Genomic DNA, 27,019 nt, shown 5'->3' on the forward strand with positions numbered 1-27,019 from the left:
TGTTTAAAAGGAGCAATATCGAAGCAATAAGTCCAGAATGACTTCCCCTTGAATATGAGAAAATTTTGAAATCCCGCTTGTTTACGCAATTAATTCCACAGTTTTCATCCAATTATTTCCAAATTTGCACAGTATCTTTATATCAATGAGGACTTGAACCCTATTGAATATGAGCAGTATCGGAGAAATAAGTACACAATAATCTCCCCTTGAAATTGAGAAAATATTCTCCTTGTTTGCGCGATTAAGTACACAGATTCCATCTTATTCTTTCCAAACTTGCACAGTGTTTATAGCAGTAGAGCGATTCAGGCCCTCATGGGCCTCTTGTTACCATTTTAAGACGTGCCATTTTGTTTATGATGTCACAATATCAATTACACCCAACTGCAATAAAGTACACTTTTCCATTCATTAACCAGGTTTTCCTAAGGAAAAAACTGGTTATTAGATTGGCGAATGCGGGCGGGCTGGCTGGCTGGCTGGCTGGCTGGCGGGCTGGCTGGCTGGCTGGCTGGCTGGCAGGCTGGCGGAATAAGCTTGTCCGGGCCATAACTATGTGGTTCATTGTCAGATTTTAAAATCATTTGGCACATTTGTTCACCATCATTGGACGGTGTGTCGCGCGAAATAATTACGTCGATATCTCCAAGGTCAAGGTCACACTTTGAGTTCAAAGGTCAAAAATGGCCATAAATGAGCTTGTCCGAGCCATAACTATGTCGTTCATCTTCAGATTTTAAAATCATTTGGCACATTTGTTCACCATCATTGGACGGTGTGTCGCGCGAAATAATTACGTCGATATCTCCAAGGTCAAGGTCACACTTTGAGTTCAAAGGTCAAAAATGGCCATAAATGAGCTTGTCCTGGCCATAACTATGTCATTCATTGTGAGATTTTAAAATCATTTGGCACATTTGTTCACCATCATGGGACGGTGTGTCCCACGAAAGAATCACGTCAATATCTCCAATGTTAAGGTCGCCACGACTAAAAATACATTTAAAAAAAAAAAAAATTTACAAAGGGGGTTAATTTTTTTTGGTCATTTCAAAAGTTCAGTTTGAGTTTTCTCCCTTTATCAGATTTTTTTTCACAATGAAAACCTGGTTTTGTGACAATTTTGTCCCTTGTTTTCATCTTACACTTCATTAAGAACCGTTTTAATCATGCATGATTTATGGATTTCAGGGTCGTCCGTTGACGCGGGCAGTGGGAAACATAAAGCAGCTGGAGCGTGAATTAACAGTGCAATACGAAGGGAATATGATGGTGTATAGAGGGAAATGTAAGTATAAAAAGTTGATAAATTGACCTAGCACTTTTCTCCGTTTAATCATTTCATAAACCAGTTGTATTACCTGTCAACAGAAACCTAGATAAAGTGCATTATAGCAAAAAGTACTCTTTTTAGATTTGGAAAATGAGAAGACATTTACCCTCTTTGCATTTACACCCTAACATTTTTTTTAAAGAATATTCTCAAATTTTCTGAAGAATGCATAAATGTACCCCTAGCCAAAAAATAATTCTAAGAATGGCTAAAATTTTCATTTTAATCCATATAATCATTGAAAAAAATAAGTTATTCATTTTAGACATTATAGAGCACTAGAATATGTCACCTAATCCTGGAAACACATAAAAAGTTGTTTTTTCTGCTGATAAGTTTAGGAAGAATAACAATTAAAAGAACAAAGATGTTTTGTTACTCATCAGTTTATGTAGCGCAATATTAAAGATCCTGAATAAGTAAAGTAAAAGCCTTGTTTTGCAAAAATTATTAATAAACAAATTGTTTTCTAAGATGTACATACAAAATGAGTATTAACAAAATATTTTGAGTCATCTAAAAACTTCAGAGTATTTTATAGCCTATTAATATGGCCATCAAAACATCTGTTTGTTTACATTTTGCTGGTTATCTTATTGTTTGTCGTTGAATGCCAGAGTCATTTTGAACTTTTGTGTGTGTGCGTCTGTTTCTAGTAAAATTGTACAGAAATATTTCTGGTTATATATAATATGCAAAACGTGCAAATCAACATGTTAATCAATAATTCCGTTTTTATGCCCCCGGTAGGGTGACATATAGCAGTTGAACTGTCCGTCAGTCAGTATGTCAGTCAGTCTGTCCGTCCGTCCGAAAAAAACTTTAACATTGGCCATAACTTTTTCGCTATTGAAGAAAGCAACTTGATATTTGGCATGCATGTTTATCTCATGGAGCTGAACATTTTGAGTGGTGAAAGGTGAAGGTCAAGGTCATCCTTTAAGGTCAAATGTCAAATATATGGTGTCTGTCCGTCCGAAAACTTTAACATTGGCCATAACTTTTTCAATATTGAAGATAGCAACTTAATATTTGGCATGCATGTGTAATTCATGTAGCTGCACATTTTGAGTGGTGAAAGTTCAAGGTCAAGGTCATCCTTCAAGGTCAAAGGTAAAAAAAACAAATTCAAAGCGGCGTTATCATGAAGCTGCACTTTTTGAGTGGTGGAAGTTCAAGGTCAAGGTCATCCTTCAAGGCCATCCTTCAAGGTCATCCTTCAAGGTCAAAGGTAAAAAAAAATTAATAATAATTTCTAAGCGGCGTTCTCATGAACCACTTTTGAGTGGTGGAAGTTCAAGGTCATCCTTCAAAGTCAAAGGTCAAAAAATTAATAATAATTTCTAAGCGGCGTTCTCATGAACCACTTTTGAGTGGTGGAAGTTCAAGGTCATCCTTCAAAGTCAAAAAAAAATTAATAATAATTTCTAAGCGGCGTTCTCATGAACCACTTTTGAGTGGTGGAAGTTCAAGGTCATCCTTCAAAGTCAAAGGTAAAAAAAAATAACAAAATAGGGGGCATTGTGTTTCTGACGAACACATCTCTTGCTCCTTAGAAGATGGTTTAAGCTTTTTTTTCATACCAATACTACCTGTAGAAATTTACTGAATTTTGTGAAACAAAGCCAAAAATAATATAGAAACGAGACATATGGAGGACGTTCTAAAAAGATACAGATTAAGCATCTTTTAAAAAGAGGAAGTGACTTAGCATTATACAAATGTTCTGCAATTCAAACACATGTCATATTCCTCTTGCAGCGAATTGTTATTTGGAGTCACTGTTGGTTGGCTGGTCTGTTAGTTTGCGTAAAATGTTTAAATTGTGTGGTTTTATCTACTTTTTCATTTCAGAAGTAATTAAATTCAAACTTAATATATGCCATGTCCGTGAAGTGAAGATGTGCAAAATGCTTGTTTGCTCCCAACAATCCATGCTTTCCTGAGTGATTTGCCCTTGAACTTAACAGAAACCGATGAAAAGGGGTATATGCCGTATTTGTGAGAAAAGCTTTAGTTTATTTTCTAAACTGTGCAGGTATAGAGCTCAATGTATGCCATCAGCAAAAAGAGTTGATGTACAAAATACTTGTTTGTGCCCAAGAAAAGTAGAGTTCTTGAGTTTTTTGCCCTTGATATATACTTGCACAGCAGTGGAGGGGCATTTGTCCTACTTGTGACAAAGCTTTAGTTTACTTTCTCAACTGTGCAAGTGTAGAGCTCCACATCACTCTTAACTGTACAGGTATGGAGCTAAACTATCTAAACAATTCATGTATAGAGCTCAAGTCTCTTATGCTCGTATAGAGCTAAACTCTCTAAACTGTGCAGGTATAGAGCTCAACTTCACTCTCTAAACTGTGCAAGTAAAGAGTTCAACTTCACACCCTAAACTGTGCAAGTATAGAGTGTAACTTCATTCTCTAAACTGTGCAGGTATAGAGCTCAACTTCACTCTCTAAACTGTGCAGGTATAGAGCTCAACTTCACTCTCTAAACTGTGCAGGTATAGAGCAGAACTTCATTCTCTAAACTGTGCAAGTATAGAGCTCAACTTCACTCTCTAAACTGTGCAAGTATAGAGCGTAACTTCATTCTCTAAACTGTGCAGATATAGAGCTCAACTTCACTCTCTAAACTGTGCAGGTATAGAGCTCAACTTCACTCTCTAAACTGTACAAGTATAGAGCGTAACTTCATTCTCTAAACTGTGCAGGTATAGAGCTCAACTTCACTCTCTAAACTGTGCAGGTATAGAGCTCAATTTCACTCTCTTAACTGTGCAAGTATAGAGCGTAACTTCATTCTCTAAACTGTGCAGGTATAGAGCTCAACTTCACTCTCTTAACTGTGCAAGTATAGAGCTCAACTTCATTCTCTAAACTGTGCAGGTATAGAGCTCAACTTCACTCTCTAAACTGTGCAGGTATAGAGCTCAACTTCACACCCTAAACTGTGCAAGTATAGAGCTCAACTTCACTCTCTAAACTGTGCAAGTATAGAGCTTAACTTCAATCTCTAAACTGTCGAGTATAGAACTTAACTTCACTGTCTAAACTATGCAGGTATAGAGCTCAACTTCTCTCTAATCTGTGCGGGTATAGAGCTCAACTTCTTTCTAAACTGTGCAGGTATAGAGCTCAACTTCTCTCTAACCTGTGCAAGTATAGAGCTTAACTTCACCCTCTTAACTGTGCAAGTATAGAGCTTAACTTCACTGTCTTAACTGTGCAGGTATAGAGATCAACTTCTCTCTAAACTGTGCGGGTATAGAGCTTAACTTCACTCTCTAAACTGTGCGGGTATAGAGCTTAACTTCACTCTCTAAACTATGCAGGTATATAGCTTAACTCACTCTCTAAACTGTGCAGGTATAGAGCTCATTATTACTCTCTAAACTGTGCAGGTATAGAGCTTATCTTCACTCTCTAAACTGTGCAGGTATAGAGCTTTACTTCACTCTCTAAACTGTGCAGGTATAGAGCTCAACTTTACTCTCTAAACTATGCAGGTATAGAGCTTTACTTCACTGCCGCTTTCTTAACTGTGTGGATGTTCAAAACAATTGTATTTGCACAACAATTCACTTCTTCCTTAGTACTTTACCCTTGAACTAAACTAACAAAGCATAAGAGGGGATCATAGTCACATTTGTGACAAAGCTTTATTTAACTTTCTTAACTGTGCAGGTATAGAGCTCAACTTCACTGCAACGTGGGGAGACATGCACTACTTGGGCCTCACGGGACTGGAGGTCGTGGGTAAGGAAGGAGAGGCTATCCCAATCAACATTACCATGCTGACCGCCAATCCCAGGGACGTACGGACCCTTCCAGGACATGAGAAGGACGACCGGACTCTAGACAAGTAAGACTTTATTAAAAGTTGTTCACTGCTGATATGTGTATGTAGAGGCTTTTCAGCAAGGTTTTCAAATATCAAATTATATTGTTGTGTGAAACCATGGTTAGACTTACACCACTGAATAAGATATTGCCTCACATTGGTGCATGGTTAACAAGTCTTTTATGCATACAATTTATTATTTTAAGGCAGATATATAATATATATTCACAACCCATGACTAGACCATCATTTTGATTTAATATGGAATAAAAAAATTGAAAGACACTACATGTATATGGTATTTATAAGGAAATTAACACGTTTATTTATTATTTTATTTGGGAATGTCAGTAATCTTAGGGGGTAATCAAAGAGAGGACAGCTTCTGGGACTTCCTGTTTAGAACTCACTATGGGAGAAAATCGTTCCAGTACATATTTACTTCCTTTTACAGGCTCCAACTCCAAAAGTAAAACACTATAGGATATGGATTACTTTCCCTGGACAATAAACCCCACATATCAGAAAAAAAGTACTACTCTCCCTGTACAACGAAACCCACATTACTAAAGAAAAATTAGTGAAAATCAGTCTTATTTATAAAATTTAAAACCTAGATCACACGTTGGGACTAAGCTGTAATATTTTTGCTCTCCCCACAGAGTGATTGACGGTAACAACGTCATTGTCAGTCAGTATTACTTGTTTTATTTTAAACATTATAGAGCACATGCTGTCACTTATGTTACATCTTCTCTCCCCACAGAGTCATAGATGGTAACAACGTGACAGTGTCAGATGAGCACATGTGGCTGGTACCCTTCGTGGAGGGACAGAGTCACACGCTGACCATCGACTTTGGGGAGAAGGTGCTACTGGCCGGCCTGCGCATCTGGAACTACAACAAAAGCAAAGAGGACACGTACAGAGGGGTGTGTGGATACATGCTGAATACAGTTGAAATTGAAATTTTATATCCCATCATTCTTCACACATTAATGATAATGATAATACACCTCTTTTGATAATGCGCCATGTAGTTCAACCATGTTTAACGCATAAATAGCTGTTACCATAGGGATAATACACGTGTCCAAGGGCATGATCATCTGCGGGCGCTTGAAAAATCTGTTCCTGCCCGAGTGCGCAGCAGATGATCATGCCCTCGAAAATGTGTATTATCCCTATAGTTACATAAACACTTACATTTACAGCATAGTCTTTTGAAAGTGTTGAGTAAATAACCATAACTTCATTGACGTTGCCAGTAAAATAAAGCTGTTGTCAGAGTGCAGATGGTATAATTTAAAAAGTGGATTGAAATATTCATTGCCTTTATCCCTGCATGCATGAGAAAACTGGTGCTTATTCAATTCCCCATTTATGCTTGGAAAGTCGTCAAAGGCTGGAGTTAGTAACAAAGTTAAGGGAAGTAACTGCGCGTGAACCAGTTTATGGATATGAAAAACACATAACAGGTCTTGAACGGCATGTGAATCGCCTTGTTAATACTAGATTTCTCCCGTTCAAGCCCTCCTTTTGCCAAGTTTCTGCACCCCACCAGAGGGCATTATAGATAGAGTTTATGCAATAATAAACAATCATTATTGTTTGTGGGACATTCATTTTTGTTGACTACATGGAGTAACCACTCCATGAATATAACACAAACACATTGGAAACTGACTTAAGCAAATTTCTCCTTTTCAAATCAAAATCAGAAATCCAATGTATTTATGTGTACACCAAAAAGTCATTTTTTGAAAAACCACAAAATTTCATACCGACCAATATAAATTATTTTACAGTATATTTGATTTACAGACATTGAATTCTTTTGCTTGTAATAGCCTCTTGTCAAAGATGTAACAGACTTTAAGTTTTTCCATCACAGGCTCGCACAGTTCACGTGAGCATCGACGGCAAGGTGGTATCACCACCTGAAGGATTCCTTGTGAGGAAGGGGCCAGGCAACTGCCATTTTGACTTCGCTCAGGAGATCTCATTCTCCCCCCAGTCCTGGAACACCGGCCTGACCCTGTCTGCTCTAGGGTAAGCTCCATCTCAATCTGAAATTTTATTAAGCAAAATTGAGCGTAGGACATAGAAATCCAACACACTTTGGCTTTTTGGGGGGTTTTATGTAGAAAAAGTTGTAGCCAAATACAATTTTCTTTAGCTAAATTTGCTAAAATTTGTAGCAATTAGCTATTTTGGCACATGGCAGCGCAAGACCTGTCATAGTTTAAGGTGTAGGTGTGAAATGAAATGTCATGAAAGATTAATTGACTTGTATTTCTTATAAATACTTTAAATCAAAAACTAATTGAGTAGAAGTTAACTTACACATACATGTAGGTATGATTATGGTGTTGTTGTATTCCAATAAACATGTATGTTTGAAGATATGACTTTCCAAAGACATTGTGCTTTTTGAGAAAAACTGTCTCTATTAAAAAACAAAAAAAATGATCATATTTTTTGACAAAATGACATAAAAAATCCAGCGAAATTATCCAGTTAAACTAATTTTGTTTAAATAAAAAGGTGTACTGAATAAAAAGTGGGAATAATAAATAGAATAATAGGTGAGTGTTGATTATAGATCAGGATTATCATGCTCGGCACGAAAACGAAAAAGCTCTCGCCAAGGCTCGTGCTTTTTATACGCCCGTCTATGACGGGACGTATTATGGTATACCCCGCGTCTGTCCGTCCGTCCGTCCGTCTGTCCGTCCGTCCGTCCGTCTGTTAATGTCGTACGCTACGTCAAATATCCTTTGACAGATTTTCTTCAAATTTTAACACAATCTTAATATTGATAAACCCTGATCCCCTTTCGTTTTTGACGGAATTCTGAATTGTCGTTCCAGAGTTATGGGACTTTGTTCGTCAAAATTTCGTGATTTCATTGAATGTCCTACTGTAGCTCAAATATCCTTCGATGGATTTTTTTCAAATTTCAACACAATCTTAATATTGATAAACCCTGATCCCCTTTCGTTTTTGACGGAATTCTGAATTGTCGTTCCAGAGTTATGGGACTTTGTTCGTCAAAATTTCGTGATTTCATTGAATGTCCTACCGTAGCTCAAATATCCTTCGATGGATTTTTTTCAAATTTCAACACAATCTTAATATTGATAAACCCTGATCCCCTTTCGTTTTTGACGGAATTCTGAATTGTTGTTCCAGAGTTATGGGACTTTGTTCGTCAAAATTTCGTGATTTCATTGAATGTCCTACCGTAGCTCAAATATCCTTCGATGGATTTTTTTCAAATTTCAACACAATCTTAATATTGATAAACCCTGATCCCCTTTCGTTTTTGACGGAATTCTGAATTGTTGTTCCAGAGTTATGGGACTTATCAGTTTAGACAAGATTCACAAATGTCAGAATCAAATAGAAGGCCTGCACATGGAATTGCTATCTATTCAAAACATTTATTTCAATGTGATTTCCCATCAAATGAATCCTTTGAAGGCATTAAAATAGCAATCTCAAGAACAACAGCAATGGCAGATTTGGCTATAATAAATGTGTATAAACCGCCAAATAAACCAACAAAACAACTTTGCGAGCTACTTTTATCTATTCACAAAAAACACATCAAAGATTCAAAAGTAGTAGTGATGGGTGATTTCAACATTGATTGGAATAAAGAAACACCAGACAAAAACCGACTGCACAAACTAATGGTTCAACAGCTGGACTACAAACAAGTGGTAACTGATCCTACTAATGACTACGGATCCACTATTGATTTGATATTCACAAATATTGACAACTTCCAATGTGGCACACTAGAGACATACTTCTCAGATCATAAAGCTATCTGGATTTCTCTCAGTCAATAAATCTTGACTATACCATCTCATTTATGACAAACATTATTGACAAACATTTTTGCAGATATTACTTGTGTATTCTTCTAATTGCTCTATGGACAAACCTCAATCTAAATTGATGTTGCAAGATGATACATTATGCTCCATTGAAATAGTATCCCTGAAAAATTGAACAAGGTGAGCTTTTTTCTATTCCGATTGTACACTACCACTTACCCATCTACATTTCTCTTTTATTATTGGTCAAAATATCTATAACAGGTTTACTTCAACTCCATATCCTCTAAAGAAATGCATACATATACTCAAAAAAAGATATGGTATGAATGTCAAGGAGACGGCGCTCCATGCTCATGTATTTATAAAATAAACCATGTATTCAAATACAAATAAACTGAAGTAAAAAAATGATTCAAAGGGTTATTTATTACCTTACTACTTCATTGGCGAACGACGGGCGTATCATGCGCTCATGGCGCAGCTCCTCAGTTGTTTTCTAAGCCTCCCATGATAAACCTGATCTATAATCAACACTAACCTATTATTCTCCATTTAAGTTTCAACAAATGAGCTTTGTAAGTAAGGGCCTGGGCCTGTATTCACAAAGGTTCACAGGGAAAGCTTAACTTCAGATGTACTTAAGTGAAATTTATGTTAAAATTGTATATGGGAAATCAATTTGATTCTGCTTAAAGAAATTGAGAATTTCAGTAAATTTTGCAATATGCACTTGATCAAAACATTTTAATGTTGATATACAGCATAACAAAATATACAGGCATAACAAAATATACAGGCATTGATATAAATTGAAGGAATTTCTTGTTTTTTTGTAAAGTGCTTAGTGAATGCAGGCCCTGGTCTTTGCCTCATGTTTTGACTCCTTGCCTTTCAGAAGTGCTGGTATGGTAGATGAAAGTGACAATTATGAAGTTGTACAGATGCCATGTGGATGTATCCTTGGGAAAAATTGTTTACAGAGATCAGATTCCCAGTTAGACAATGTTTCAAATAATTTTTGTTTTGATACTATGAGGGAATTTAATTGCCCTTAATTGAAAGCAATTTTTTGCATAGCACAGTTGATTTGTAAAATTTACCCTATTATATAGTTCATTTATAGTTTATTGCTGGGTTGATGTTTTTTAATATCATTTTTTTTTTACCTATGAATAGTTTAATTTCTGAAAACTACTTAATCTGTGTCCATATTTATTTTAGAAACCATACTTTCTTATTATAGACAAAATACAAAAATAAGGGTTTGAAAACTCCAAGAAGTTTACAATTAACCACTTAATAGCAGTACAGCGACAATAATTTTCTGCATTTTATGTCTAAGTCGGAAACTTGTTCTGATCTACTGCAATACAACCCTTCTTGACTGGGTGCTCAAACTAAAACTTGTCCTGATCTACTGCTATGCAACCCTTCTTGACTGGGTGCTCAAACTAACACTTGTCCTAATCTACTGCTATGCAACTTTCCTTGACTGGGTGCTCAAGCTAAAACTTATCCTGATCTACTGCAATGCAACCCTTCTTGACTGGGTGCTCAAACTTAAACTTGTCCTGACATACTGCTTTGCAACTTTCCTTGACTGGGTGCTCAAACTAAAACTTGTCCTGATCTACTGCTATGCAACCCTTCTTGACTGGGTGCTCAAACTAAAACTTGTCTTGATCTACTGCTATGCAACCCTTCTTGACTGGGTGCTCAAACTAAAACTTGTCCTGATCTACTGTTATGCAACCCTCCTTGACTGGGTGCTCAAACTAAAACTTGCCCTGATCTACTGCTATGCAACCCTTCTTGACTGGGTGCTCAAACTAAAACTTGCCCTGATCTACTGCAATGCAACCCTCCTTGACTGGGTGCTCAGTTATCTATCAGCTGCAGCTGTTCAGCACATGGGGCGACGCCTACTATGTGGGTCTCAATGGGATAGAGCTGTATGATGGCAACCTGCAGAAGATTGAGCTGACCCAAAACAGTAAGTGTGGCAAGATTAACTTTTTCCCGCTCAGAGGCAAAGTGAAAACGGCTATGTGCAAAGAGCATAAAACCAGAACAGCCTGCAAGGCTTTAAGCTCTTTGCTGCTCATCAGTATCTAAGGTTTGTAGATGAAGCCATAAAAACTTGAATCTAATAAGAAAGGTCTTTATATTTTTCTGTGGGACTACAAATGCGTGAAAATATATATGATTTAAGTGGTAAAGGATTAACAATGAGTTATGAAAATATGTTTGATAGGACCACTCTTGAAAGGATCGAGTTTATGATCTTACATTGAAAGACCACTCATGAAACGATTATATGAGCTTTCCTTGAAATCAACAAATATTCCCTTCATTTAAGCCTCTTGTTTAAAGGACTTTGGCTGGTGCTTATTTAGGTCACTGTGTTCATGGTATTTCCATGTATCTTAGGATTGTTCTCATTTAGATCACTGTGTTCATGGTATTTTCACGTATCTTAGGATTGTTCTCATTTGGATCACTATGTTCATGGTATTTTCATGTATCTTAGGATTGTTCTCATTTGGATCACTATGTTCCTGGAATTTTCATGTATCTTAGGATTGTTCTCATTTGGATCACTGTGTTCCTGGAAATTTCATGTATCTTAGGATTGTTCTCATTTGGATCACTGTGTTCATGGTATTTTCATGTATCTTAGGATTGTTCTCATTTGGATCACTATGTTCATGGTATTTTCATGTATCTTGGGATTGTTCTCATTTGTATCACTGTTTTCATGGAATTTTCATGTATCTTAGGATTGTTCTCATTTGGATCACTGTTTTCATGGTATTTTCATGTATCTTTGGATTGTTCTCTTTTGGATGACTGTGTTCATGGTATTTTCATGTAGTTTAGGATTGTTCTCATTTGGATCACTGTGTTCATGGTATTTTCATGTATCTTAGGATTGTTCTCATTTGGATCACTGTGTTCATGGTATTTTCATGTATCGTTGGATTGTTCTCATTTGGATCACTATGTTCATGGTATTTTCATGTATCTTAGGATTGTTCTCATTTGGATCACTGTGTTAATGGAATTTTCTTGTATCTTAGGATTGTTCTCATTTGGATCACTGTGTTCATGGTATTTTCATGTATCTTATGATTGTTCTCATTTGGATCACTGTGTTCATGGTATTTTCATGTATCTTAGGATTGTTCTCATTTGGATCACTGTGTTCATAGTATTTTCATGTATCTTATGATTGTTCTCATTTGGATCACTGTGTTCATGGTATTTTCATGTATCTTATGATTGTTCTCATTTGGATCACTGTGTTCATGGTATTTTCATGTATCTTAGGATTGTTCTGATTTGGATCACTGTGTTCATGGTATTTTCATGTAGTTTAGGATTGTTCTCATTTGGATCACTGTGTTCATGGTATTTTCATGTACCTTAGGATTATTCTGATTTGGATCACTGTGTTCATGGTATTTTCATGTATCTCAGGCTTGCACTCATTTGAATCATTGTGATGATAATCCTATTTTCAGAGATCTTGGGATTGGGCTCATTAGGGTAACTGATGATCATGCTATTTTCATATATCCATGCTATTTTCAGACATCTCTGCTTTCCCGGACAGTGTGAACATTCTTGAGAAGATGCAGAACGATGTGCGCACACCAGACAAGCTGATAGACGGGGTCAATGACACGATGGAGGGCGGCCACATGTGGCTGGCTCCCATCATACCCAACCATGTGAGTGTACATGCTGTCTCTATGTCAATGACACGATGGAAGGCGGCCACATGTGGCTGGCTCCTGTCATACCCAACCATGTGAGCGTACATGCTGTCTCTATGTACATGCTGTCTCTATGTACATGCTGTCTCTATGAATGCATTTGAGACTTGCTCTGGGAAAAAGGGTTTAAATAATTGTGCAGTGCCGTCATATATTAGCCTGTTCAGTCTGCACAGGCTTATCAGGGATGACAACTTTCCGCTTTTATGGTATTTTTCATTTTTAAAGTCTATTATAAGAGAAAATAATTTTTTGCTGAAAGTGTCCTCCCTGGTTATTCTGTGCGGACTGCACAGGCCAATCTGGGACAACACTTTATTAACATGCTTTAAACCCTAATTTCGCAGAATTTAGAAATCAGTTGACAGGAAAATTGATGGATCTTTAGTACAGTTAACATAACAATTTGATGGGCCATGTGATGAACTGAGTGTATGTGATATTTGATGTGTATTTTCAGTTGAAAGGAATGTATGTCATAATGTGATATTCAATGTTTTGTTTGTATTTTAGTTAAACCGAATGTAAATGATATTTAATGTGTAGTTGTATGATATTTTTGTGTATTTTTAGTTTAACTGAGAGTATGTGATATTTGATGTGTATTTTTAGTTAAACCGAGTGTATGTGATACTTGATGTGTATTATCAGTTAAACCGAGTGTATGTGATATTTGATGTGTATTTTTAGTTAAACCTAGTGTATGTGATATTTGATGTGTATTTTTAGTTAAACCTAGTGAATGTGATATTTGATGTGTATTATCAGTTAAACCGAGTGTATGTGATATTTGATGTGTATTTTTAGTTAAACCTAGTGTATGTGATATTTGATGTGTATTTTTAGTTAAACCTAGTGTATGTGATATTTGATGTGTGTTATCAGTTAAACCTAGTGAATGTGATATTTGATGTGTATTTTCAGTTAAACCGAGTGTATGTGATATTTGATGTGCCGACGACCATCTCTATGATCAAGATCTGGAACTACAGCAAGACCCCAAACAGGGGCGCCAAGGACTTTGCTGTAAGTGATATTCCCATGGTTACATTATTGTGAAATTAATTTCAGTAATAAATAATCTAGTTAAATGGCCAAATACCAGGAAACGACTCCTTGATCATGTCACTATAGCTGGAGAGAAGTAAGGTTTGATCCTTTTTCCTCTGTCTAAGTAACGAGTTTTTGGGTTTTTACATCAATATGTTAAAAACATAATTGTCCGTGTAAAATTTTAAATGTTCAATAATAGAAAACAAATGATATAATTAAATAAAATTATAAAATTAAGGGAAAGCGATGGAGAAACTAAAGCTCTATTTTCCCACTATGGTAGAAGGTGAAAATTTGCATTATCATATTCTGTTACATTTATGACTTAATGAAGACATTGCAGTATGTGGTTTTCCCATTATAACATATCTGTGGCATTAATTTCATTTATACAAAAACCATATGTAAATGGCTTAATTTTCAGCGCTATCATAATAAGACTTTTTTGCACCAGCAATTTTGTTTGCAAAGATGCTTCAGGGAGAATTGATTTATGAGCATTTGTTTATAGCAAAAAAGATTAATCTTTTAACAAATCCTGTGTGAACATTATTTTAGTATATGAATTTCAAATAACACAAAATAAAGTTATAACTTCTTTGTTTAACCTTTCCTTTGCAATAGCAAATGACTAGAACATATGGTCTAGGTTAAAATAATTAAACTTCAGTAAGAACAAAATTTTAGTTGGAGAGAATGAGCCACAACATCAAATATACGAGACTACATGTAAATCAGGAATGATTACACCCAGTGGCCTTCCTGATGTTAAGTAGCTGACAGTCAATGCAAAGTTATTATAAGCAATAGTGAGCAAATCCGCAACATTAATTGCAATGTTATCCAAATCCGCAAAGTAATCACAATGTTATCCAAATCCGCAAAGTTCCGCAATGTAAAGCAATTCCGCAATATGCAAATCTGCAATGCAAAGCAATTGCGCAAAGTGACTAACTATCCAGATAATAGCCAAATAAGAGCTGGGAGTTACCTATATAAGAGCAAAACCCATCTCTGCAAAAAACTATTTTTTTGTAATAAACTAATTTTTGTAATAATCAGAAGGTAACCACCCAAGTATGGATTTATACTCAGCAATCATAAGACAACTGACCACACAAAAATAGCACCCTCAGAATTATTATAATATTTAAATTTCCAAAAAATGTGCCTACCAAAGGAAACAGTCAGCCACTAGAATTTTTCCGCCGCGCAAGAAAAGTTTGATGTTGCGACCTTAATAGGCAATAATACAACAATTTTTGCATGAAGAATAAGCAAAAAGAATTCAAAGCATGATCATCAAACAATTTTTGCAGCGCAACAACAAACAAGGTTGAAATCAACCTTTAAAGTTTAAGTACGCATAAAGAGTTACCAAAAAGAATTAAAAACAACATTTGCAGCACATTAATTAACAAACAAGGATGAAATCAACCTGAACAGCGTAAGAATAGGAGCAGACTTAATATAAATGAATGGTCTTCACACAACTAAGCTCAAAACAGAACTCGTTTTGCATTGGGCAAAACTTGCGATCAGTTTATTGAAAACATACATACACAAATATTACATTTCGTAATATATAACCATTAAGTATAATCGTAGATTAACATGACAGTACAACTTTTATCTAGTCATTTTATAACCCAGTACAACTATGATTTATATACATAACTTCTATTCTTTATCCTTAGATGTTGTTTTAAAGGCCAGGGTAAAAACCAGAGATAAAACTTCATCAGTAAACATCCGATGCCCAATGTAAAATAACTCTGGAAAACTGTACCCGAAAACAACACATATTGACATGTAACTGTGGACATTGTGTAACTCAAACATAACTGGTCATTTTAACCAACTTATTAAGGTTCATGTAGAGGCTTCATTTTGAAAAATGTGGGACCCCTAGAAATAAATATACATTATTTTCAAAAATCTGAATAATGTTTATTCCATGTATTTCGGCGGAAAATTATATAACTAGTGATTAATATCAACATTGACAAGGGCAAGTTACGCTTAAATAGAAAAAAAAGTTTACATATCTAGAAATATCAAAACTCGAACACATGTCATTTCATCACCATGGGGGCAGCCATTTTTAAATAAATAAAATAGAAAGAAACATGCTAAAAACTCACTCATCGCCTAATTGACATTCCAAACGATTGACGATGACAAATGCACTGGATTGTAATCTTTCCGTTGATGTTGTCAAACTGCACGATCAGACCTCATAAACACTCAAAAGAAAAACTATGTCAGAAGCATTTCACCAATGTTTACAATCGTTGTCGAATCACTGTACTAATATTATTGCGCATAAAATAGTACGCTTACAGACTGACAGAAAGATCGATACGTAACTCCGAACAATTCATCACAGTATACTGTTCTATTGATAATATATAATAATACATCGCTTTAACAATCTAAAAGTAGAAATAATTCTTTTAAACGGAGTTTTTGATAACGAAAGTGAAAACAACGGAAGTTGGATGGCTATTCTGTGAGATGCACTTCGGCTCCAGAAAAACAATACAAATAAACTAAAAAAGACGTGTGGGGGACAATTTTCAGCTGGAAAATATTTGAAATAGGGTAACTGATGATATGATCTTTACGTGGTCATTTCTGTTATTTTGTGCGATCTCTTGCTGATTAATGTTAATAGTTGTTTTACTAGTTGCCACCCAACTGGTTTTCTCACCACTGCACGTGGTTTGGACCGATTTGTTTTGCAGGCTTTTCTACTGAGCACAGCGATGGCCACGCTTTAAAAATGGGTAGAAGGAATCGAAATATAAAATCAATCGGTTTGCCAATTTCTTTATATTCCTTTACAATTTTATATGTCGTCTGCAATGAGTGCAATCTATTTCAATTTGAGATGGTTTAAAATTTGCAATTTGGTTGAGAGGTAAATAACAAAATTGTTAAGCCTTTGAATTAAAAGTGTGACTCTTATTATCCACCATACCTGGATTTTTAAAAAGTAGTTACGTTTTAGTTATTTTTAGAACTTTGTTTAGGAAATTTATCCAAAAAAGGCAGTTGAATAAAAACTCATTTGTTGTTTTATGACAATAATTTTCTGTGAAATGTTGCTAACTTGACCTTGTATATGTATATAGCTTTGTATTTTCAACTTTAGGTAGTGCATATCCGTCCTAACTTTAGATTGAGATTTTGTAAATTAGTGTAAAAATGTATTGGTTTTAAACCAAAATATGAATAAAGCACACAAATATTGAATGTCAGAAATGTGTTTATGTTATTCTATCAGTCTTAAGCTTTAAAATGATATATAGTTTGACCATATTGTACCACATTGAATGATGATAAACCAAAGCGAAGTTTTAATGAATTTCATCCCCCCCATGAACCTTAATGAGGTTCAAATTTTAAAAAGTGAAAGTTTACTGATCGAAGTCTAGCATAGAACTGACTAAACAATGAAAAACCCTGTGCACATTCCCGGCTATGTCTGTCTGATTAACCATCACTCACATGACAATTATACGCATGAACGAACCGCATATATACCTGTTTTGTGCGGTGCGATATGTTTAGACATACGTTCTGTGCTATACTCCGTAACGCACAGAACTGAACATTCTTCTCCTTTAATAGAATGATAAAGGCCAAACAGTCCCCAGTGTTCCCTAATGTTTGTTATAGATTGCACATAGGCTCACAACACCAAATCAGGTAAATTGTGACGGCTCGCTTGTAGCAGGACGAGGCAGGTAAATGGTGACAGCTCACTTGTTGTAGGACGAGGCAGGAACAAGGCGCTCATCTGGGCACGGTCACAGAAATTTCCCAGGAAGGCTGGTAAACCCCCGATTTGGCTATGGTTACAGCTCATCTGCACCAACCCTTCTAGTTGCTGGTATATTATCTGCTAGTCTACAATGTGGAGCTGCAGGAAGGGCAAAACTTTTGTTCTGAATTAATTGCTTTACAAACAAAGTAAAAAGCATATGGGAAAAACCTTGGTTGGTGAAAACTACAAAACAAGGGCTTACAGGCTGTCTGCAAGGGGGGTATTCATGAGGCATACTACCCATCTGTCAGGATCCTTAGCCCAATCACACTTAGATTGTTGTTGTGTATGTATCTGTTGTTGTTTCCACCCCGGACAGTTACTGGTGGATGACCTTCTAGTGTACAACGGGGTGCTACAGGCAGTGACCCAGGGGGCACGGGGCATTCTGCCCAACTGTCAGGGACCCCAGCCCTACCATACCATACTGTTCACCAACAACAAGGATGTTCTGAGGAAAGAGAAACACACCGTTATCAAGTATGTGTACTCTTGTTGTATTCAAATTAAGATTTAAAAGAAAATAACATAAAAACATATTAGCAAGGTCTGCTTTGGGGGGGGGGGGGGGGGGGCAGCACAAATTGCTTATGCACAACCTCGTATCATTTGTCAATTTCTGACAGTGAATGTTGTATGTTAACCCTTTATCACTTAGATACATCATTTTATTTTTAACCCATTTGTAGTCCCTTGAATTTAATTTAAGACTTTTCTTACTAGATACAAGTTTTAAAGGCTTCATTTCCAACCCTAAGACACTGATGAGTAGCAAACACCATAAAACCTTAACAGACTGCGAGTTACTCACAGGCTGTTCTGGTTTTATGCTGTTTGCACATAGCCATTTTCACTTTGCTTTTGAGTGGGAAAGTGTTAACTTGTTTAGGTGAACGCCTGGGGACAAGTTTGTGTCCATGGACAGACTGAAAGACGTTCATGGTGATTCCTGTATACCCCTATTTACTTTGTATTGTTTTAACAAGACCGGAGGAGTAATAATGATTTTAAATTAACAATAATCCCCTTTTCTTTTTATACTTAATGATAAAATATGACATTTCTGCAGTGAAATAACAGCAGTGAAAATAAACAAATTATAATTTTCACTGGTGAAAATGACAAATTTTCGGAACTTCTTTTTCTATTTTTAGATTATCATATCAAGATTTGTATGATCACGAGTGAATTAAAATCAGTATTCCACGGAATCCAACAAATTTTCTTTTTATTTTATGCTTTTTGTCACCGTTTATTTACATTGTAAAAGAGTTTAACTAGAGGATATCACTGGAATAGTGACGTCATTTCGTCGAAAAAATGACGTCATTTTGTGTATGAAATGTATTGAGGCACGTCACGGGAGAAAGGGTAACTTTTCAGCGAAAGGGAAACAGCTGTTAATTATTTTCTTGAAAAAGGGGAATAAAAGAAACAGAAAATGTGTGCGCCACTCGTGAAAATATATTTTCTATGATCACTCTTGAAATAACAAGCGATCTTACACTGACATGAACAAATATCCTCTATTTATAACATCATTTTTAATTTCAATCAATTTGTCAATTACATAAGCATCATTGAATTATTGTTTAACATACATTTTTATGCTCATGTCTTTCTGCGTGTCTGTTTATCCCACTTGATGTGCGGAGCATGAATCAAATTATTGAAGAGCGTCAAATAATGTTTCTAACCCTCTAAACGGCATACACACCTTTCTAATATAGTTTATATCATACACATCTTTCTTGAACAGTAACCAGACTGGAGAGCAGGATGTACAGATGACCAATGATAAGAAGATTATGAGTCACTATAACGACCCAAAGAAGACCCAGTCAGGAAAACCAGTCGATCAGAGTGAGTCTTGCAATTAAGGGATATTGATTAGTTTCCTACTAGTGTAGTATGCATTTTATTTCAATTTTTTTCGTCTGACTATAACTATTTTAGCTAGTTTGATGAAGGCCATAAGGGAAGTATGCGTGCTATTTCAGTTTTGCCTGTCAGACCAAAAAATCTTATTCCTGCACTTTATCAAACAGTATTAAATCTATATTGTAGAAACTGAATATACTTTTAGAGGGTCATGTGGGGAACATAAGTATGTGGATATGTGGTCATATGGGGAAACTGAGTATGTGGATAGAGAGTCATATGGGGAAACTGAGTATTAGTGTTTTTCCCAGGCCATTTTAGCGTGGCGAAAAGCCACGCCGCCCTCCAGGATCACCACGCTGCCCTTTTCAAAGGCAACTTTCGTCACGCGCCCTTCTTTTCAAAGGCAAATTTCGCCATGCGCCCTTATTGATAACATCTTTATTGCCTTACGATCTAACTTGGTCCGCAAAATCAGCGTCCTTGATTGTCTGTGACGCTACGACTGTGCTTGATTTACTCGAGAGACGTCAACGTCTAATCGACTATATTATTTGAGCAGATTTAATCTATTACAGTGCTCGATTTATAGGAAGACTACTCCAAAGCTGTGAATTAGTCATGCGTGAATAACCCCGTGTCAGTATCAATCGATAATGCCAGAGGCTATGTTATACCAAGCGCACTTTTCGGTCGGCAATGTGTACTCCTCCACGATAAAATCGTTACGTCGGAGACTTTTGATGTAAAACTCGATGTTATTCTCGTGGCAATTGTGCATTGCATGCATTATTCAGTTATATCAAAACATATATTTTTACGCATAATTACATTAAACAACACAAACCAATTTATTCTTTATCGCTGTCGTCTTTAAGATAATTAGATCTTATAATTGAAATAATTACTGAGACGTATACTAATTTAACAAAATGTGAATCGCGTACACGATTTAACGTTGCTATGCGCACCAGTCGCTTACATCATTTGACATTTGAACAACATGGCGGACTATACAAATTAAATTGCGACTCGGCAAAAATGGCAAATAAAGTCGTGAGCGATCGAATTAACGATGGAGATTATACATTAAGAAGGAATTTATGAAATGTCTGTGATAATCAATGATGCATAAAAATGTTTTAGATAGCAACAACATTATTTATTTATTTGTAATCTACTTGGTGGATGTATGTCACGGAAGCGAGTGTTTGCATATTGTTAGCGATCAATTTACTCGCAATGTTATTTTAAACATCTGGCAAGATTATTGTTAGAAAATGGAATAAGACAAACATGGTTTTATTTATATGTTAGTGGATCTGTGTATAATCAGGTTATATGCATATATTGCTTTATTATGTTTGTCGTGCTGTACAGTTTATTGAAACAGCATGGAACTTAAATGTACATTGCAAGGTAAATATATTAATATAAATCATAGTAAGTTAAATACATCAATTACCATTAAATGTGATTGTTTATATGTTATTTTTCCACAACTGCTTCAGATGCGATTACATGTTGCCCCGTAATTCAGGTATTCAGGGAATGTTTTTGCCCTTTTTTGCCTAAACTTTGCGCTAAAATGCCCTTTTTGAAAGTAATGGCCATGCCCCTTTGCCTTCCTGGGAAAAACACTAAGTATGTGGAAAGAGGGTCATTTGGGGAAACTGAGTATGTGGATAGAGGGTCATATGGGGAAACTGAGTATGTGGATAAAGGGTCATATGGGGAAACTGAGTATGTGGATAGAGGGTTATATGGGGAAACTGAGTACATTGTATGTGGATAGAGGGTCATATGGGAAAAACGCATCTCAAACTTATGGAGATTTTCTTCCCTCTACATTTACAACATTAACCTGGTAGGGGACTGCTGCTGTTTTGTCTGTGATAAAGATTTTTTATGAAACACGATACCATAACCAACAAAAAATATATTCACAGATATTTGATATTGCAAAAAATCCATTTTGTTAAACATGGTTGCGCGCTATACACAGTATTCTATGTTTAAAATTATTATGTGTAATGTATGTATGTATTGATTGTACTATCTTTACAGATCTTCGTCCCACTACCAGTGTCATTGTTTCCAAAAAAAGAAGATGATGAATTTACTGTGATATCACTGTGTTATAAAATCAAAGGAGGATAAATGACTGAGTTGATGTAACATTTGAGCCAATATAGAATTTCTGGGTAGTGGCCCTCGAGCTGAGAAGAAAAAAATGAAGATTTTACATAGAAAACAATAAATGATGTTTTCTGCATTATGCCCATGGTACTCAAAGGGTTGGATTAATATTGAACACACACAAGATAATTTCTGCATTATGACCATGGATCACAGTTACTAAAGGTGATGGATTTACCCAGAACACAAAAAATGATGTTTACTGTATTATGACCATGGTAGTGTCTTAATGTGAAGGATTTATATCTAACACAAGCAAGTATGTTAAGTGTATTATTACCATGGACCGCAGCCACTTGTCAGTATGTGTGTTGATGATTTGCAGCAAGAATGGTTGTAAAAAACAATGCCTTTTTATCAGGACTTATGCCTTGGTGATTTATCACACACAGAGTTGATTTAGCCGGTGTATTTTGTTCAAGAACTAATTTATAAAGTATGTTATGCTACTGGAAAGTTTAAGTTGACTGTGTTTTGATGTACTGTTGAAGTAAATGCAAATATAAACTCAACATTTACTGCTGAGGGTTTTAAGGTGAATTCCTGGTTGTGAAGTTAAACGCACGTAATTATTTCATGAAAAATAAGGTTTTGAAATCAATCCACTATATGAATGCTAAGTTCCATGTTGTTCCAAAGTGTTGTGAAAAAAGTCGAAAGTGCTGTAGAAGCTCACAAGACATTTATTCCCATTGCAGATGAAAACAAATCAAAATCATCAATAGTTTTTGACTGATTCTTAATTGTCAGACTGGTCTCATGGTTGTCCGCTCTCCTAAATGTGTATGATTAACTCTTTCAGTCCTGGAACTTAATTTTGAAGGCCTTTGCAAACAGAACGTGGTGTCTCATCAGGATCCAAACTGTTTGCTATTCCGATAGTATTCTTTGAAAAAAATCGAAGAAAATGCTAATTTTAGAAATTCAGCAGACGACATTTTAGCAGATGACAAATTTCCCAGCATGCAAAGTGTTAACCCTTTCCCACTCAGAGCCAATGTCAAAATGGCTCTGTGCAGTCTATTCCGGTTTTATGCTGTTTGCTTCTCAATAGTATCTAAGGTTTGGAGATGAAGTCTTAAAAACTTGAATATAGTAAGATTAAGAAAGGTCTAAAATCATATATAACTTTCTAAGGGACTACAAATGCATGAAAATACGTATCTAAGTGGTAAAGGGTTAAACATGTTTAAGCTTTATAGTTGTCATTTATCTATTACCAGTGTGGGTCTTTAAATATTCCTACGGTATTGAAACTGTTGTATAAGAAGCCATAGCTTGATGGTCCGTCGTTTTTAACATGGACAGTCAACATTTTGGTTGTATGTATGTATTGATAATCTGAGTGTTGGTTCATCAATTAATGTTGTCTAATCTCCATATTATGGCAGAACTAGTTACATAGAATATTTGCTTAACATTTAAAATTCGTAATATTAGCGTAGCAATACTCATTTTACATCTAAATAGTTGATTCGTTTAAATCTTGAATTTTTATGTCCCCCACTATAGTAGTGGGGGACATATTGTTTTTGCCCTGTCTGTTGGTCTGTCTGTTGGTCTGTCTGTTGGTCTGTCTGTTTGCGCCAACTTTAACATTTTGCAATAACTTTTGCTATATTGAAGATAGCAACTTCATATTTGGAATGCATGTGTATCTCATGAAGCTGCACATTTTGAGTGGTGAAAGGTCAAGGTCATCCTTCAAGGACAGAGGTCAAATATATGTGGCCAAAATCGCTCATTTTATGAATACTTTTGCAATATTGAAGATAGCAACTTGATATTTGGCATGCATCTGTATCTCATGGATCTGCACATTTTGAGTGGTGAAAGGTCAAGGTCAAGGTCATCCTTCAAGGTCAGAGGTCGAATAAATGTGGCCCAAATCGCTTATTTTATAAGAACTTTTGCAATATTGAAGATAGCAACATGATATTTGGCATGCATGTGCATCTCATGGAGCTGCACATTTTGAGTAGTGAAAGGTCAAGGTCATCCTTCAAGGTCAGAGGTCAAATATATGTGGCCCAAATCGCTTATTTTATGAATACTTTTGCAATATTGAAAATAGCAACTTGATATTTGGCATGCATGTGTATCTCATGGAGCTGCACATTTTGAGTGATGATAGGTAAAGGTCATCCTTCACAAGGTCAAGGTCATCCTACAAGGTCAAACATCATATAGGGGGACATTGTGTTTCACAAACACATCTTGTTGAAAGCCGTTATCCATTCAAACCTGTCAGGTTTGTCATAAATTTGTAAATTACAAATCTTTGAATACAACTTATGATTATGTCGATATATTTTTTTAATGAGTTTTCATCAATAAGCTATATTATATTTGAAAACATATTTTATGTACGTCGGAAGCATACAAATTATGTTTAAATATGATAAACTAGTTAACTATCGATATTTACAAATTTACTCAATCCTGGCCGAATCCCTCAGTTTAAGTTGCAAGCTTGCTTGTCATTAGTTTCTGTGACATATCACTGTTTACATGTTTTGCCGTCCAAATGTTAGTGTCTTTCATTATTGTCAATTGATTTCTTTTTTTTTTTGCCTTTTAAGAATGTCTGTTTTGTCAGCTGATTGATTCAAATTAACAGTTTTCATTCCCAATATAGCTAGCTTCATATGTCTTATTAAAAACCTCATGACAGTTTATCTCTATATATGCCGATCTATGACCACTGGGTTGTTGTTAAACTGTACTTGAATGCTCATCTATGTGACGTTGTGATTTTTTTGTGTCATACATAAACCTAGGTGTTAATACACTTTATTATTGGTATGTAAATCTGTGAATACTTCATTGTTGCAGTATGCATATGTATATTAGATCACAGTTGTGTATATTAGTGCTGTTATTTATTTACTGTACATGTATATTTTACTGTAGTTACCAATCTTAATCTGTTGACCTTTATGACTGAAACAAATAATTAATTCACCCTTATTGGGTAACGAATAAAATATAACACCTTAAAATTGTCTGTGTTGTATATGGTGTCTATTTCATAAACAAGAGCACCACATAGCGACTGCCTGCAACGCTCGGCTGCAGGTGCAGTTTTGAATAAATGAAAGCTTGTCCGAAGTTTTATATAAGAGGTCACAGTTACCTTGACCAAAAATGGCCATAAATTAGTTTGTCCGGGCCATAACTATGTCCTTCATTGTGAGATTTTAAAATCATTTGGCACATTTGTTAATTATCATTGGACGGTGTTGCGCGAAAGAATAACGTCGATATCTCCAAGGTCAAGGTCACACATTTGAGTTCAAAGGTCAAAAATGGCCATAAATGAGCTTGTCCCGGCCATAACTATGTCATTGTTTGTGAGATTTAAAAATTACTCTGTACATTTGTTCACAATCATTGGACGTGTGTCATGTGAAAGAATTACGTCGATATCTCCAAGGTCAAGGTAACACTTGGAGTTCAAAAGTCAAAAATGGCCATAAATGAGCTTGTCCGGGCTATAACTCTGTCATTCATTGTGAGATTTTAAAATTACTTGGTACATTTGTTCACAATCATTGGACGGTGTGTCATGCGAAAGAATCACGTCGATATCTCCAAGGTCAATGTCACACTTTGAATTCAAAGGTCAAAATGGCCATTAATGATAATGGCATATTTATTACTAAAAATCGCCATAAATTAGCTACTCTTGTTTTGTGAAGACAGCATGCAAAATATTCGGTGTCAATGCAGCATGTGGAGGTTTACGTCACGTCTGTGACAAAGCTCTAGTTTGAGCACTGTTATGCTTCACTGTGCTTTTTAACAGAACAAAACTTGGAAAAAAGTTAATCAAATATCATCAATTTCCATACAGTTTAATAACGTTTATATTTTAACATGTCCACAGAGAAATGTACAACTCATATGTAAAATAATAACAAAATATTGTCACAAAATTGCAAATAAAATGAACAGCAATAGTACGTGATATAACATCTTAAAAGTGAAATTCCAACATACTAATGCAAATTACAAGTTTGCATGTACAAGTAAATGCATATACAAAACTTAAAAGATTTCTTGGTCTCCTGTTCAACAGAGATATTGTGTCAGGAAAATTGTCGTGCAAATACTAATCCTTGAAAGCGCCAAATTACTTAAACCCTTTTAGCGCTGGAACCGAATTTTAAAGGCCTTTGCAAACAGTTTGGATCAAGATCAGACGCCACAAAACGTTTCTGATAGTATTCTTTGAAAAAAAAATCGAAGAAAATGCTAATTTTAGAAATTCAGCAGACAACATTTTAGCAGACAACAAATTACCCAGCATGCAAAGGGTTAAGTATAACAAGAAATATCTTTAAAAAAGATATACGGCGTTGATTGTGGTCGATGTTTATGAACGATCAAAAGTTATCTCTATGAGATAAAAAGTAGCGGATGCCTTTTTTCTGCGCAGTTCTTAGCTACATCACAAGCAAATCAATTACGGGGTGTTGCGCCAGATTTCGTGGCTTATTTTGCTTTATGTGATATTATTACTCAGATATCTATATTTACAGAATAGAAAAACACAAGAAACATGAAAATAAACAAGTGCATATAGGTCAGCCGGCAATACTCGAATCTTATTTAATTGCATAATTATAGTATAGTGAGTTATTGTGCTCATGCTTAATAATTTGGTCTAAGTGGATACATATTTCTAATTAATTTTATCAAAATTGGTCCTTATCATGCAAATGTTGAAACCATATTAAAAATCGATGATTGACATACCACAATAATATCGCCGAATATCTTTATTTAGTATCTTTCTGATCAAAACAGACTTCAAGTGCACAAAGTTTACGAGACGGCGTTTATATAAAGATTTCTGCAACTGACCGCAAACTGACCTTGATACCTTGCGGATTGGAATGCAATGCATTACAGTCAATACGTTATTGTCAGTAAGACCGGTGTAACACAATGATCGCAACCCCTTCTGCGAACTCCGGTGATGAACTGTATATAAACTCTGACTTTCACAAATGGCCGCGAATTGACCCGAAACCTCGCGGGTTGAAATGCAATGCAAGTAAGTACTAAATATGACAACATAGCCTTTAGTATAAACGCTTTTGCGCTGGTAATTCTCTGAAAATAAAAGGTGAACGCACAAACTGTATTTATGTCGAAAATTGATTGTAAAACTGTTCTATCTATTGAGCCTTTTCATTAGAGATAAAATTGTTTCATGCAGTAAAACAGTGTTACA

General features: G+C 35.6%; 1 protein-coding gene across 2 annotated transcripts in view; it reads left to right on the forward strand.

Annotated features, from left to right (window-relative positions):
- LOC127869069 (katanin-interacting protein-like) overlaps positions 1-24,779 on the forward strand; it is an 89,251-nt gene extending 64,472 nt beyond the window's left edge. For both annotated transcript variants that reach the window (XM_052411349.1, XM_052411350.1), the window contains 11 exons: positions 1,195-1,291; positions 5,026-5,203; positions 5,949-6,114; positions 7,077-7,234; positions 9,929-9,987; positions 10,916-11,026; positions 12,628-12,767; positions 13,737-13,838; positions 18,017-18,177; positions 19,457-19,560; positions 21,646-24,779. In XM_052411349.1, coding sequence (XP_052267309.1) covers positions 1,195-1,291; positions 5,026-5,203; positions 5,949-6,114; positions 7,077-7,234; positions 9,929-9,987; positions 10,916-11,026; positions 12,628-12,767; positions 13,737-13,838; positions 18,017-18,177; positions 19,457-19,560; positions 21,646-21,692 — 1,323 coding nt within the window. In that variant the 3' untranslated portion in view covers positions 21,693-24,779. The remainder of the gene's footprint in view (positions 1-1,194; positions 1,292-5,025; positions 5,204-5,948; positions 6,115-7,076; positions 7,235-9,928; positions 9,988-10,915; positions 11,027-12,627; positions 12,768-13,736; positions 13,839-18,016; positions 18,178-19,456; positions 19,561-21,645) is intronic.
- Positions 24,780-27,019: the final 2,240 nt, after the last annotated feature.

The sequence above is a fragment of the Dreissena polymorpha genome, chromosome 2, assembly GCF_020536995.1.
Source record: "Dreissena polymorpha isolate Duluth1 chromosome 2, UMN_Dpol_1.0, whole genome shotgun sequence".
In the NCBI taxonomy this organism is placed as follows: domain Eukaryota; kingdom Metazoa; phylum Mollusca; class Bivalvia; order Myida; family Dreissenidae; genus Dreissena; species Dreissena polymorpha.